This window comes from Arabidopsis lyrata (assembly GCF_000004255.2).
Source record: "Arabidopsis lyrata subsp. lyrata unplaced genomic scaffold ARALYscaffold_9, whole genome shotgun sequence".
Lineage (NCBI taxonomy): Eukaryota > Viridiplantae > Streptophyta > Magnoliopsida > Brassicales > Brassicaceae > Arabidopsis > Arabidopsis lyrata.
Window position 1 is genome coordinate 1,147,331 of NW_003302547.1, and position 12,643 is coordinate 1,159,973.

Sequence of the window (12,643 nt, forward strand, 5' to 3'; positions counted from 1 at the left end):
TTGGTAGCATATTTGTTACATTTTGTGTAGATGGTGATTATTCTTTAATTAAACTATTTTTTGCTCCATGTTAAGTATATTATATATGCTAAAAATTTAAAGTCCATGATGGTCCTGAAACAGAATCCATTTCAGAAACTCTAATACTTTAAGTCTCAAACTTTACACGTTGGTCCCAAACCAAAGCTTGTAACCAACTCACTAAACTAAAACCAACTCAAAATGAAGCAAAATACACACTTTACATTTCAGGACCTTCTTCACCATTTTCAGCAATCCTAGGAACTTTATTCATCCCCGACTTAAACTTAAACGAAGCATTCCCGCGTCCATCCCTCCCTCCAGGAAACAACAATGCCCTATGTCCCGGATGCAGCAACTCCAAAAGCACCTCCTTCTCCTCCCCTTCCTCACCCTCCACCTCACTCCCAACCTCTCTAGCCTATCTCACCACCGACCCAGGAGCCACTTTCATGACAACAATATCTCCTTTAGCTCCACTCTGCATCTTCCCTCTCCCATTTTCCACACGTCCCGCCATGAAATGCACAGTCTTACGAAACGGCAATAACGAATTCATAGACCCATCAACCTCTACATACCCATTCCCACCTCTTCCTCCATCTCCACCTGAAGGTCCTCCAAAACGAACAAACTTTTCTCTCCTAAACGCCACCACACCATTCCCTCCATCTCTGGATCTAACATATATCTTGGCTCTATCGAAACACCGCATCGCCGGAACTACTTTCTCCTTCACCCCAATTTATCTATTTGGAATTACGTACCATGGGATGATTTGATGCTATAGCAGCGCAGTATAATTCCATTGAATTACTACCTAAACCATTTTGAAAAGAAAGGAATTGCATATACTTTGTTTGGAAGTTAGGGTAAGTAGTTTACCATTTTGTTTTGGAAGGTCATTGTAGATTTCCTTGAAGACCCATCAATATGTCGCCTTTCTTCAAATTCACGGCTTCCCAATAATGAATTAGTCGGAGTAAGACTTCTTTCTCAGTTTCTCACATAAACCTCCATCAATATCATCAAAAATCTGAAAGGTGAATGGCTGGGGAGACTGTTGAGCTTTATTTGGTGCCATGTTTTGGTCGTAGTGACTGTTAGGAGTTTTTTTTTGTTTCTTTGTGTGATGGGTGATCTGTGGTTTTATAGTGAAACTTGAATCGATGTTAATGAAGGTAGTAGTGGCCATTTATTTCATTTTGTGTGAATGTATGGGAGAGTGAAGATAGGAAGTGGAGAATCGATAACAATGGTTTTTTTCGTTTTGTTAGGAAGCTGAAGCGATACAGATTTAGAGGATGGTGAAGATGAAGGGTCTCTCTTCTTTCTTTTTTTTTTGTTACTGAATTTAGGTTTTAGATGGGTTAATATAATATCAGGTAATTTAGAAATTACAGTATTAAGTCTTCATGTCAAGTGTTGAGCGTATGGGCTTTATTAGGTTGGGCTTCTCTTATCTTTTTTAATATGAAATGTTGTTTTGTGCTTCTGTTGGGCTGCAGTTTCTGTTTAATTTTTTTTTTGGTAGCTGCTGACGTGTCCATTAGATAGAGTGTTTAGAGAATAGCTGATGTGGACACATTGAGAGGCCTCAATGAATTCCTTTTATTAGTAATAGATCCTTCTCTTTGATTTTGCATAACCAAAGAGCCAAGAAATGTTGGACAGACAAAATACACTGGAGTTTGTTATTAATAAAGTCGTACTTTTGTTTGTAGTTTTTCAGTCTGTGCAATCCAATAACTATTCCCATCTTTGATGTTTCAATTCTCGTTTCTCTTCTTCCGAGAGCTTAAAGTTTAATTGGTTCTCTCCCATACATGAAAATTAGAGGCAATAATTTTGTAACAGTCGTCATAATGACGTGAACAAGAGTCAAAACGTAGTAATGTTGTCGGTAGAAGGAAAAGAAGTAGTTATGGCTTGGAATCAAGGAGTGGAAGAAGAAGCTTTTTGTGAAAAGAGAAAACGGCAGTCATGAATTCGGTTTTTAACTATTTATGCTATGATAAAAGATGTAGAATGGAACTTATATTTCCTTAAATAACCAGTCTTAAGGATTACAAGAGAGATTAGTTGACCATTTTTTCCTTTATAAGAGAGGTTTTTTTTTTTCTTTTTTTTTTTTTTTAAATTTAATAACCACATATTAATTAAAAGCTAAACTCCATGATTTGTTACCCAATCTGGAGGAAACGAGTTTACAAACGTGACTTCAGATAGTAATACTCTAGAGTATCAAGTTAGACAATCCGCCTTAGAATTACATAAACGAGAAATATAGGAGATCGAAAAAGGAGAAAGAAATCACAGAGCAATCCAAACTCATCGAGTTGATTGGAGAAAGCTAGCCATTCTTCATGAGACTGCGCCATCGAGACTAACTCTATACCATCTGTTTCAAATGCCTGACAGTCTTTCCTTCTTGAAAGGATATATTTCGTAGCCCAAATTGAAGCTTCCATCTCTGAATGCAGGGGGAGGGATACCTCCGAAAACACTTTTCACCAAGAAGTATTGTTTGATCATTTTCTTGTAAACACCACCACCGTAGTCCCATTGTTGGATCCGTAGATTTCCATGAACCATCAATCCGACAGCTAAGGGATTGCGTCGATTGAGCCAGTGTTTTCCTATTAACACTCAATTTAATCGGATCCATCTGAGTTTCTTCCCACAATAACTTCTCGCTCAAAGCATGATTTAAAATACCTGGGGGATCATATTGTAATTCGATCGAGGTTTGATATATGAAAGTGGTTATTTTTCAAAAAACAAAATTTAAAAAATGATATCAAAGAATTTTCAAAAATAAACATTTAAACACTAATAAAATGATCAAATTCAAGTCATAATTTTTTAAAAGTGTTGGGGCATACGCGAAAACTCTTACCCAAGTAATATTCAAGTGGTTGCCACAAGGAATGACGTCTCTGACGAGAATCTAGGAATGAATGGGGATCCCTATCAATAAGAATATGAGGGATTAGCATTGTTGACCCAATGATAAACCACTAACACCTTCCTCGTTGGGGCTCCGCGCACGCAAAAGCAAAGACCCCTCCGCTAGATTCAACTTCCTTGTGCTTTCTGGATACCTTTCCATGCTTTTTAACAAGCCAGCTATTTTGTTTGATAGAGAGGGATAGAAAAAATAGACAAAAAACTGATGTAGGCGGCATCTCCTCTTAGTTTTGAGTAGGTGGGACTTATATCTTTGGTGGATGATATAACTGCTAATTTCAGAGAGATCATGGGGAGCGGTTTGTTGCCATTGAACTCCCTAGTTGAAGTATAATAAATCTTTGCAACATATATCAAGTTGTAATTCCTTTACCGTGAGTTAGATTTTTTCTATCCATATATTATATGAATCAATATAAATATTCAAAATTTTTGTTAACTTTAATATATCCGATGAGCTTCTTGTATTTAAAAAAAATATTTCTTTGAGTTTGATTGTATCATTTGCACGAATAGTCTCATTTTGTCTGAATTCTTCATGCGAGAAGAAAGAGACTTGAAAATGCATATCTTGACATGAGAAGCTTGAATGTCTTGGGAGGTAAAGCTTTGGTAAACAAGTCAGCTAGCTGATTATCGGTGGTAACATGCATGAGATTCAGAAAACCAGCTCTCAGTTTATCACGAACTATGTGGCAATCAATCTCAATATGTTTTGTGCGCTCGTGAAAAACTGAATTAGAGGCTATGTGAATTGCGGCAGTACTATCACAGTATATAGTTGCAGGACCACTGATGTGAACATGAAGATCCTTCAAGAGTTTACTCAACCACAGCAATTCACAAGTTGTATCAGCCAAAGCTCTGTATTATGACTCTGCACTACTTCTTGAGGCAGTCTATTGCTTCTTGCTTTCCAAGAAATCAATGAATCTCCAAGAAAAACACAGAAACCCGTCGTAGATCGTCTTGTATCTTGACATGTACCCCAGTCTACGTCTGAAAAGGCTTGTAAACGAATCTCAGAATGTGCAGAATAAAACAATCCACGACCCGGATCTCCTTTCAAATACCTTATCACACGATGAGCTGCTTCTAGATGGTGAGTTCTTGGCTGAGCTAAGAATTGACTCAGTTTATGAACTACATAAGTAATGTCTGCTCTGGTGATTGTAAGATATAGAAGTTTTCCTATTAAAGCTCTGTAAACTGTTGCATCTGGTAAAATATCCCCACTCTCTGCATGTAAGTGAACAGTGGAGTCCATTGGTGTTGCAACAGGTTTACAGCCAAGAAAACCTACACTTTCCAACAAATCCAAAGTGTATTTACGCTGACAAAGGGAGATTCCTTCTTTATTTCTGGCTATCTCAAGTCCAAGAAAGTATTTCACCTGACCAAGATCCTTCAATTTAAAAGCTGCAGCAAGAGTGGCTTTCAATTGGCAAACATCATCATCATTGTTACTGGCAATGACAATGTCATCAACATAGACCAGTAGGGCAATGAAAATACCATCATTTTATTTAACAAACAAAGTGTGTTCTGATTCTGACTATAGAAAACCATCTCTCAGCAAAACATCTGAAAATTTCTTGTACCATTGCCTTGATGCTTGCTTCAAACCATATAAGGACTTATGTAGCTTCCATACAACATTAGGTGGCAAAGTTTCTCCTTGAGGTGGTGTATAACCAGGAGGCAAGTCCATGTAGATCTCTTCCTCTAGATCACCATGTAAAAAATGCATTGGTTACATCCATTTGTGTAAGAGACCAACCATGCTTAGCAGCCAAATCCAATAGCAATTTCACTGTGACAAGTTTTGCGACTGGTGAGAAAGTGTCTATGTAATCAACACCTTCTTGTTGAGTGTAGCCTTTAGCTACTAAGCGAGCTCTATAACGATCAACTGTTCCATCTGCATTGTGTTTTATTCGATAAACCCATCTACAACCAATCGGTTGTTTTCCTTCTGGTAGAGAAACAACTGAGAAAGTGCCAGTATTAACACAGGTCTGAAGTTCCTCATTCATAGGAGCATGCCATTTTTCTGATTTAACAGCCTCTTGAAAATTCTTGGGCTAAGATTCAGAAGAAATATTCAATATGAACTGTTGATAATGATCATTCAGTCTTGAATAATCCAACACAGATTGCAGAGGATGAGAGGTATTACCACTGTCATTTGAGATGTGATTGACCAAGTTACAGTGGTAATCATTCAGATACGATGGAGCACGAGTGTTCCTCTTAGGTCTGTTTCCATTAACAGAAATAGCAACCTCAGAATCTATTGATGAATTACTGTTATCAGATAAGACTTTAGAGGGAAAAGGAATGGGTGAGTGTATAGGAGAAGTATCTGGTATAGGAAGAGGAAGAATAGTGGAAGAGAAAAGATCAAGAGTGTTTGATGAAAGCTCCAGAGATTGAAAAGGAAAGATATCTTCATGGAAAATAACATTGCGAGAAATGGAAATAGAATGTGTTTCAAGGTTTAAGACTTTGTATCCTTTATAACCCGAGGGATAACCAAGGAAAACTGAAGCTTCAGACCTTGGTGTAAACTTGTGTCTATCCTTAGGATAAGTAGACACATAACAAAGACATCCAAAAGCTTTAAGATTGGAATAAAGTGGTTTCTTTTTGAGCAAAATTTCAAAAGGAGTTTTATTGTTTAGCAAAGGAGATGGAGTTCTGTTTATAAGATATACAGAAGTTTTAATGCAGTCACTCCAATACTCTAAAGGCACATTTGATTGAAAAAGAAGTGCTCGAGCCACATTGAGAATGTGTTGATGTTTTCTTTCAACAACAGAATTTTGTTGTGGTGTATCAACACATGAAAAATAATGGAAAATTCCTTTGGAAGCTAAAAGAGAAGTAAAAGAAAGCTCTGGAGCATTATCTGAACGAATGGCCTTGACCTTTTGTGAATACTGAGTTTCAACAAGATTAAGAAAGCTAGGGAAAACAGTCAAGACATCACTCTTTGATTTTAAAAGATAAACCCATGTAACACGGCTACAATCATCTACAAGAGTTAGAATGTATCTAAAACCCTCTGTAGAGACAACAGAAAAAGGACCCCAAACATCCAAATGAATAAGATCAAAAGGGTTCTTTGAAACATTATTAAGAGAAGGAAAAGAAAGACGCCTCTGTTTTGCTAGATGACAAGTCTTACAGTGAGACCAATCTTTAAGCTTTGTTTTGGAAATAAAAAGATCTTCAGAAAGAGCTTGAATCTTTGAAAAAGAGGGATGACCCAGTCTTGAATGCCATAGAGAACTGGAGTCAGAATTATTGATAGTGCAAATGAGAGAAGAAGCTTGGGACTGTGATGACTGTGACTCAGAATCCAATAAATAGAGTTTATTCTGTAAACGACCTTTACCAATCATCAAGCCCTGAGTAAACTCCTGAATTGTGCAAAAAGAAGGGAAAAAATTAACAGAATATGCACAATCTTGAAGAAGAGAGCTTACACTGATGAGATTTAAGTGAAAAGAAGGAATGAAAAGAACATTTTTGAGAAGAAGCTTATCTGACAACTTTACAGTACCAGATTGAGTTATGGCAATCTTAGTACTGTTAGGTAATTTAACAGTAGTTTCTGAGATGCTATTAATGTCAGCAAACAGACTCAAGTTGCAACAAACATGCGTAGTCGCACCAGAATCTATGATCCAAGCAGTAAAATTAAGGCAAGGTTCCTCAAGAGTTGAGCAAATGTAGTTACATGCAGAAGTAGAAGCATAAGTGACACCATGCTGCTAAGAGATGCTCGGCATTTGACAAGTGGCCTTAGTATTCAATTAAGAAACCAGTTGTTCTATCCGTTCTGAAGAAAGCTGAGCTAGAGCATTTAAACCTGATGAAAATGATCTTGAACTGCATGAGAAGTAGTGATTACATTGCCAACCAGATTCTCTCTTGGACCTTTATTCTGTTGCATTCTTGCATTAGGAATGTTTGGCTGTGGACCATACTGCTGTGGAACAAATTGTTGTTGAGGAAAGTGAACATTAGGACGAGTTTGAAACTGTCTAGGAACAAACTGAGATTGTTGTCCACCATAAGTTTGAGTAGGAACAAACTGATTTTGCTGACTACCATAAGATTGATTAGGAGGTTTGTATCCAGGAGGATAGCCATGAAGCTTGTAACATTTGTTAACAATGTGACCCTGAAGACCACAATAGGTACACACCGGACGTTGCTTATGTTTATACCCTCCTGAGACGGCTCCAACAATTTCATTCTGACTTGAGTAATTATCAGAGATTTGACCATGCTGAAAAAATCCATCAGAAGATTGAACATCCTGTGAACTCATCTGAAAAACAACACCTGATTGAGGATTCTGCTTAATACCTTTCTGATCTTCATGTTGAATCACCATGTTTAATGTTTTCTCTAGATCAGGTAATGGATCAAGCATGATAATCGATTCTTTCACATGATCATAAGAGTCATTCAGTCCAAAGAGAAACTTAATCACAAAGTTCCTTTCAAATAGGTCCATCCACTTTCTTTCCAGTTCAAAATCACAACCATTACACTGACACACGGGAAAATCTTGTGCACTCTTCACTTCTTTCCAAATGGTTACCAATTTTGTATAATAGGTATTGACGTCTAATGATCCTTGACGCAGATTAGCAAGCTTTTGTTCAACACGATACAGTCTAGGAACGTTGTTTTGTTTAAATCTCTGCAACAATTTTGACCAAATACCATGTGTAGTCTTTACGTATAGAACACTTTGGCCAATAGTCTTTGAAACAGAGTTTATGAGCCAAGATCGTACTACATCGTTAACCATGGACCATGTCGCTGCATCTCTATGTCCATCATCGGGTTTCGGGAGGCTTCCATCAACAAAACACAGCTTGTTACGGCCATTCAAAGCCATGAGCATAGATTGATGCCACGATCCAAAATCGCCAGCACCTGTGAGACGATCTGATACTAAAAGCAAACCAGAATGATCGTTATTGGTGAGATAGTACGGATTATCGTACGAAACAACAGTATTCGCCATTGAAGCAACAAAGAAGAAATCGCGAGAACAGAGATCAAGAAAACGAAGAAGATTGAGCAAAGGTAGCTCAAATCCAACGAAATAAAGAGCAATCCGAGACGATCGATGGTCGGATTGAAGAAAAATCAGCTCAGATCATGAAGATCGAAGCTCAAAATCGAAGAAATCGAATGAGAAATGTGATGCGGAAGGAGAGAGAAAGCTCTGATACCATATCAGATTTAGAGAGAGAAGGTAAAGTTTGTTATTTCTCATTAAGATGTAAATATGTATACAAGGTTGTTTATATACTAAATAAGATTACATGTATAAAACTATGTATGTACAAGTATACACTATACTATATCGTAATATGCTATAATTCTACATTTTGCCAATAAAATATTGATATTTTTTAAGTTTGAAATTCGAGGTCAATTGTAATAGCTTAGGTTATTTCATTTGGTTGGATCTTATTGGTCAACCATAAATATGGAAACTAAAATCTCTTTTGACCAAATTTCTTAATTGTTCATGCATGTTTGCTTCAAAATTTAGTTAACACTTTAAAAGCTTTTATTTGCTAAATAAAGAAAAAATGTCTTCCACACAAAACAACTATAAGTACTACATGTTGATGTCCTTTTTACTCTAACAATTATTTTAGATCTGGACAAATGAGTCGCCTAATATTTTTCAAGTGATTTAGTGATATTTATTTTGTGGTAAATGAAGCTTTCAAGGAATTTGAGATTGTAATTAAGAACCAACTCGGTTCTAGTAGAATTCTCCAATATGCTTTCGCACAGGGAACAAAATTTGAGAGTCCAACATTTAAAATCAAAGGTACAAAAATCATTAAATTAAAGGATAACGGAACCGAGCTATTATTCTGGAAATTTTTATTAATGCACGGGATTAACATGGGGTTTAAAAATGAGATTGAAGCATATGTTTCAATTTTAAACTATCCTACAATTTTAAAGTATCCTCAATGTGGTCAACTACGTAAATATTGTGCCAGCCTAAATAGGATATATTTTTAATGGATATGCATTTCCACTATTACTTTAATGTGCTTTATTTTGCCTATAACTCAAGTTTTTACGCAATTCGTTTCTATGACCTCCTAATTAAGCCATAAGAACAAATTCTATAATCAAATTGTTTTTAAATAAATAGTTCATTTGATATTTATGTGTATTGTTTCTCTGTTTTAAATAATAACAAAACATCATTTTCATATACTAATGTTTTTTTTTTACAAGAATAATTTCTTGAGTTATCCAAACACAATTTCTTTTAATGGTTTTATTGTCACCATATATTTAAATCATTCCTCTTAACAAAAATTGCTTGCATTTATGGGTCTTGAACCAAAAATTTTACTTTTCTAAGAGGCTGGAATAGTTGGAGGAGTTGTTCATTTAGAGCATCTCTATTGGTAAGAAATTAACTTAGATCTCTTACTAATATTTAATAAGTAATTTTAATATAGTTATTTATTAAATTAAATTTTATATTCAAAAAACAAATATTGAACCAATTATGTTAGGAAAAGTGTGATATGGATTTCTTAAAAGTTTCTTAAAACCAAAAACTCAAAAACATTTTTCCGTACCTCCTCGATAGCCGGTTTTACAGTTTCTGCTGGCCCGAAATTATAAGGAAGTGGTGTCACATAACAAATTTGGTCCTAGAGAAATAAAAGTAGTTGAATTATGCTAATGTTTAAACAGAAGAGACTAAGATAAAAGAGACTATTAGTTTCCATATTCTTAATGGCGAGTCTCTAATTTTTCTCTTAGTTTACTCTTCTATGAATGATGTTATTTGTTTTTTTACGACTATGCTTTTATACATATATTACTATTCTTTTGATGAATAATAATTATCTCTGTATATGAGTCTGGTTGTATCTTTTGCACAATTTATCACATTTGGTCTTAGTCTTGCTCTTCTTCTTCTGGTTGATGTGGCATGCTCGCATTGATCTCCTTATCCTCATGGTCTATCCTAATCTTTGGTTCTGCATATCAGGAGAGTCCACCAAAAGGTTATCAAACAAAATACACTACATTTTGTTGTTAGTAAAACCTTACTTTTGTTCGTAATTGTTCGGCGTGTGCAATCCAAGAACTCTTCCCAGCGTTTGAATTTGAATTGATTCCGACCTTCATGGGCCTCGCCTCTCAGCCCAAATAACCATGAACCGACTTAACTATGACTTCGACTCCGGACTCGTATCGAGGTGCGATCACTTCGAACTTTCTTTGTGGTGTCACCACCTCGACCGCACCCTTATCCCTGGTGGGCCTTCGTCTTGACTACGTGGCAATCTTTGGTTGGTCCCGGACTACTGGTGCGGGATCCGACACCAACAATGACCATGCAAATGATGTTTTGTTTTTCCTCAAAAGTTCGATCAAAGCTTCTTTTATTTGGCCAGTCAAAGTTGCTCCAATTCGGACTTTCCGATCTGGTTTGTCTATTTCCAACACCACTTCGATTACTACATCATCTTTTTTTTGCCCACTAGGAAATTTTGGTCTTAGTCCCTCTTTTGCGGGCTTTGTTAATTGCTATTGGATCTTCAAACGGTGGCTAGCTAGATAACATGTTCGCGAAGCTTCTTGATCTCCCCGAATTGTTTCCACTCCACTTGGTGCTGGAAATTTGATACATTGATGATATGTAGAGGGGACTGCCTTCATTTGATAAATCCAGGGAGTCCCGAGGATGATGTTGTAAGCTGCGGGCTTATCGAAAATAATAAAATCCACGATCTTTGACACCTGTTTGGCAAGAACCGGTAGCTTGATTGTTCCGAGAGACATGGCTGACTCACTTGTGAACGCAACTAACGGAGATGGAGGTCCTACTATGTCCGCCCGACTAATTCCCATTCTTTCTAAAGTACTTAAAAAGATTAAATCGACTGAACTGCCCATATCGATAAGAATCCTTGATACTTCAAAGTTAGCAACGTCCAGGGTAATAACTAGGGCATCATCATGAGGTCTTTCGAGGTGCCGCGTTTCTTCTTCGGTAAATGATATTGATGCACCTTGAAAATCGACTTCGTCGCTCAAACTTGCTTTGAGTAAAACATTTCGCCTATGTTTTTTGATGGAACTTATCGAATCTCAGCAAAGTTTGGAACCTCCTAGAATCACATTGATCTTACCCTTCGAACTCCTTTGGTTCCTCCTCATTGGATAACCTTGGTCTTTTGGAATTTTGATCTTTGGAGTTATCCCTTGCTTCGTGGTATTCCTTCACGAAATCTTTTATATTGAATTTGGAAAGATCTCCACTGGCCCAAAGCTCCGCGAGGTACCTTTTAAGGACACTACAATCCTTGGTTAAGTGTCCGGTTGCTTTATGAATGTCGCAATATAAACTTTCATCACAGACCCAAGTGTTTGATCTTCCTTTTCCTTGGAATTGCTTTCCGACAATACTGTTGAAGGGTTGCGACCCAAATTTTCTTGGTCCTTTGCTCTCCCTAGGCTCGAACTTCTTGGTAGGGACAGTGACCGCCGGTTTTTCTTGTTTATTCCTTTTGGCAAAATTTTCTTTTTCATCTTCCACTTCCATCCAGTTGTTTGCGCGGAAGAGTGCATCTTGAATTGTGTCTGGTTTATGAAGTATTAAATCCTCTTTAAACCTTGAATCATGTCGCAATCCTTTTCGCAAGACAGATAAAGCTAACTGCTGCGAGATTCTTGGGAGCTTCGACAGCACCCTTTTGAACTTGGTGATGAAAATTCGAAGTGACTCATTCGGCCCTTGTGATAGATTCCAAAGGTCGGCGTCCGAAACGTTTTTATCCATAAGGATGAAATATTGCTTTAAGAACACAGCCGATAATTCGTCAAAATTGCTGATCGAACCCGGCTCTAATTGGGTGAACCACATTAAAGCTTGGCCACATAAATTTTCCGAAAAGAGCTTGCAGTACCCTGCATCCTCATCAGCTTCATCCAATTCGACTCTTCCAGCAGCGATCAGAAAAGCTGCGAGATAGTTCTTTGGATCCTCCAATCCGCTGTAAGGGACATTTCCGACATGGTTTGTTGCATGGCTTTGAGGGTTTCAGCCAATGATGTTTCAACGGTGTCTCCTCCGGACATTGCTGCTTATCTCAGAAATGTTGTAAAGAAAATCTGACCACTCAAGAATCCTTCTTCCCCACAGACGGCGCCAAAATGTGGATGTCGGATTCACACACTCAAGTATTTTTATTAAGTAGGAAAGATTATTCTTGAGGGACAAAGTGAATATGTAAAAAGCTTATGAATTGATACAAGAATTGCTATAGTATTTCTTCTCCAGAAAAAAGATCCCCTTTACATGGCCACTGGCCCTCGTATTTATACATAGAAAAATGACATTTAAGTGGCTAATTAAGTACAATTATTCTCTCTTCAATGTGTCCCTTTTGGTCTCCAAATTTAATGCTCAACGTTTGAATTTGAATTGATTCCGACCTTCATGGGCCTCGCCTCTCAGCCCAAATAACCTTGAACCGACTTAACTATGACTTCGACTCCGGACTCGTATCGAGGTGCAATCACTTCGAACTTTCTTTGTGGTGTCACCACCTCGACCGCACCCTTA

General features: G+C 37.2%; 1 protein-coding gene and 1 long non-coding RNA gene across 2 annotated transcripts; both read right to left on the reverse strand.

The window, feature by feature from the left end:
- Positions 1 to 241: 241 nt before the first annotated feature.
- Positions 242 to 736, reverse strand: LOC110227096 (GTP-binding protein OBGC, chloroplastic-like). Its single transcript, XM_021020330.1, has 2 exons — positions 459 to 736; positions 242 to 359 (listed from the first exon to the last, which is right to left on the reverse strand). The coding sequence occupies exons 1-2, from the start codon at positions 734 to 736 to the stop codon at positions 242 to 244; spliced, it is 396 nt and encodes a 131-aa protein (XP_020875989.1).
- A 9,101-nt stretch (positions 737 to 9,837) lies between these two features.
- Positions 9,838 to 10,173, reverse strand: LOC110227324. Its single transcript, XR_002331091.1, has 2 exons — positions 10,123 to 10,173; positions 9,838 to 10,049 (listed from the first exon to the last, which is right to left on the reverse strand). It is a non-coding gene; the product is annotated as an uncharacterized LOC110227324 (long non-coding RNA).
- Positions 10,174 to 12,643: the final 2,470 nt, after the last annotated feature.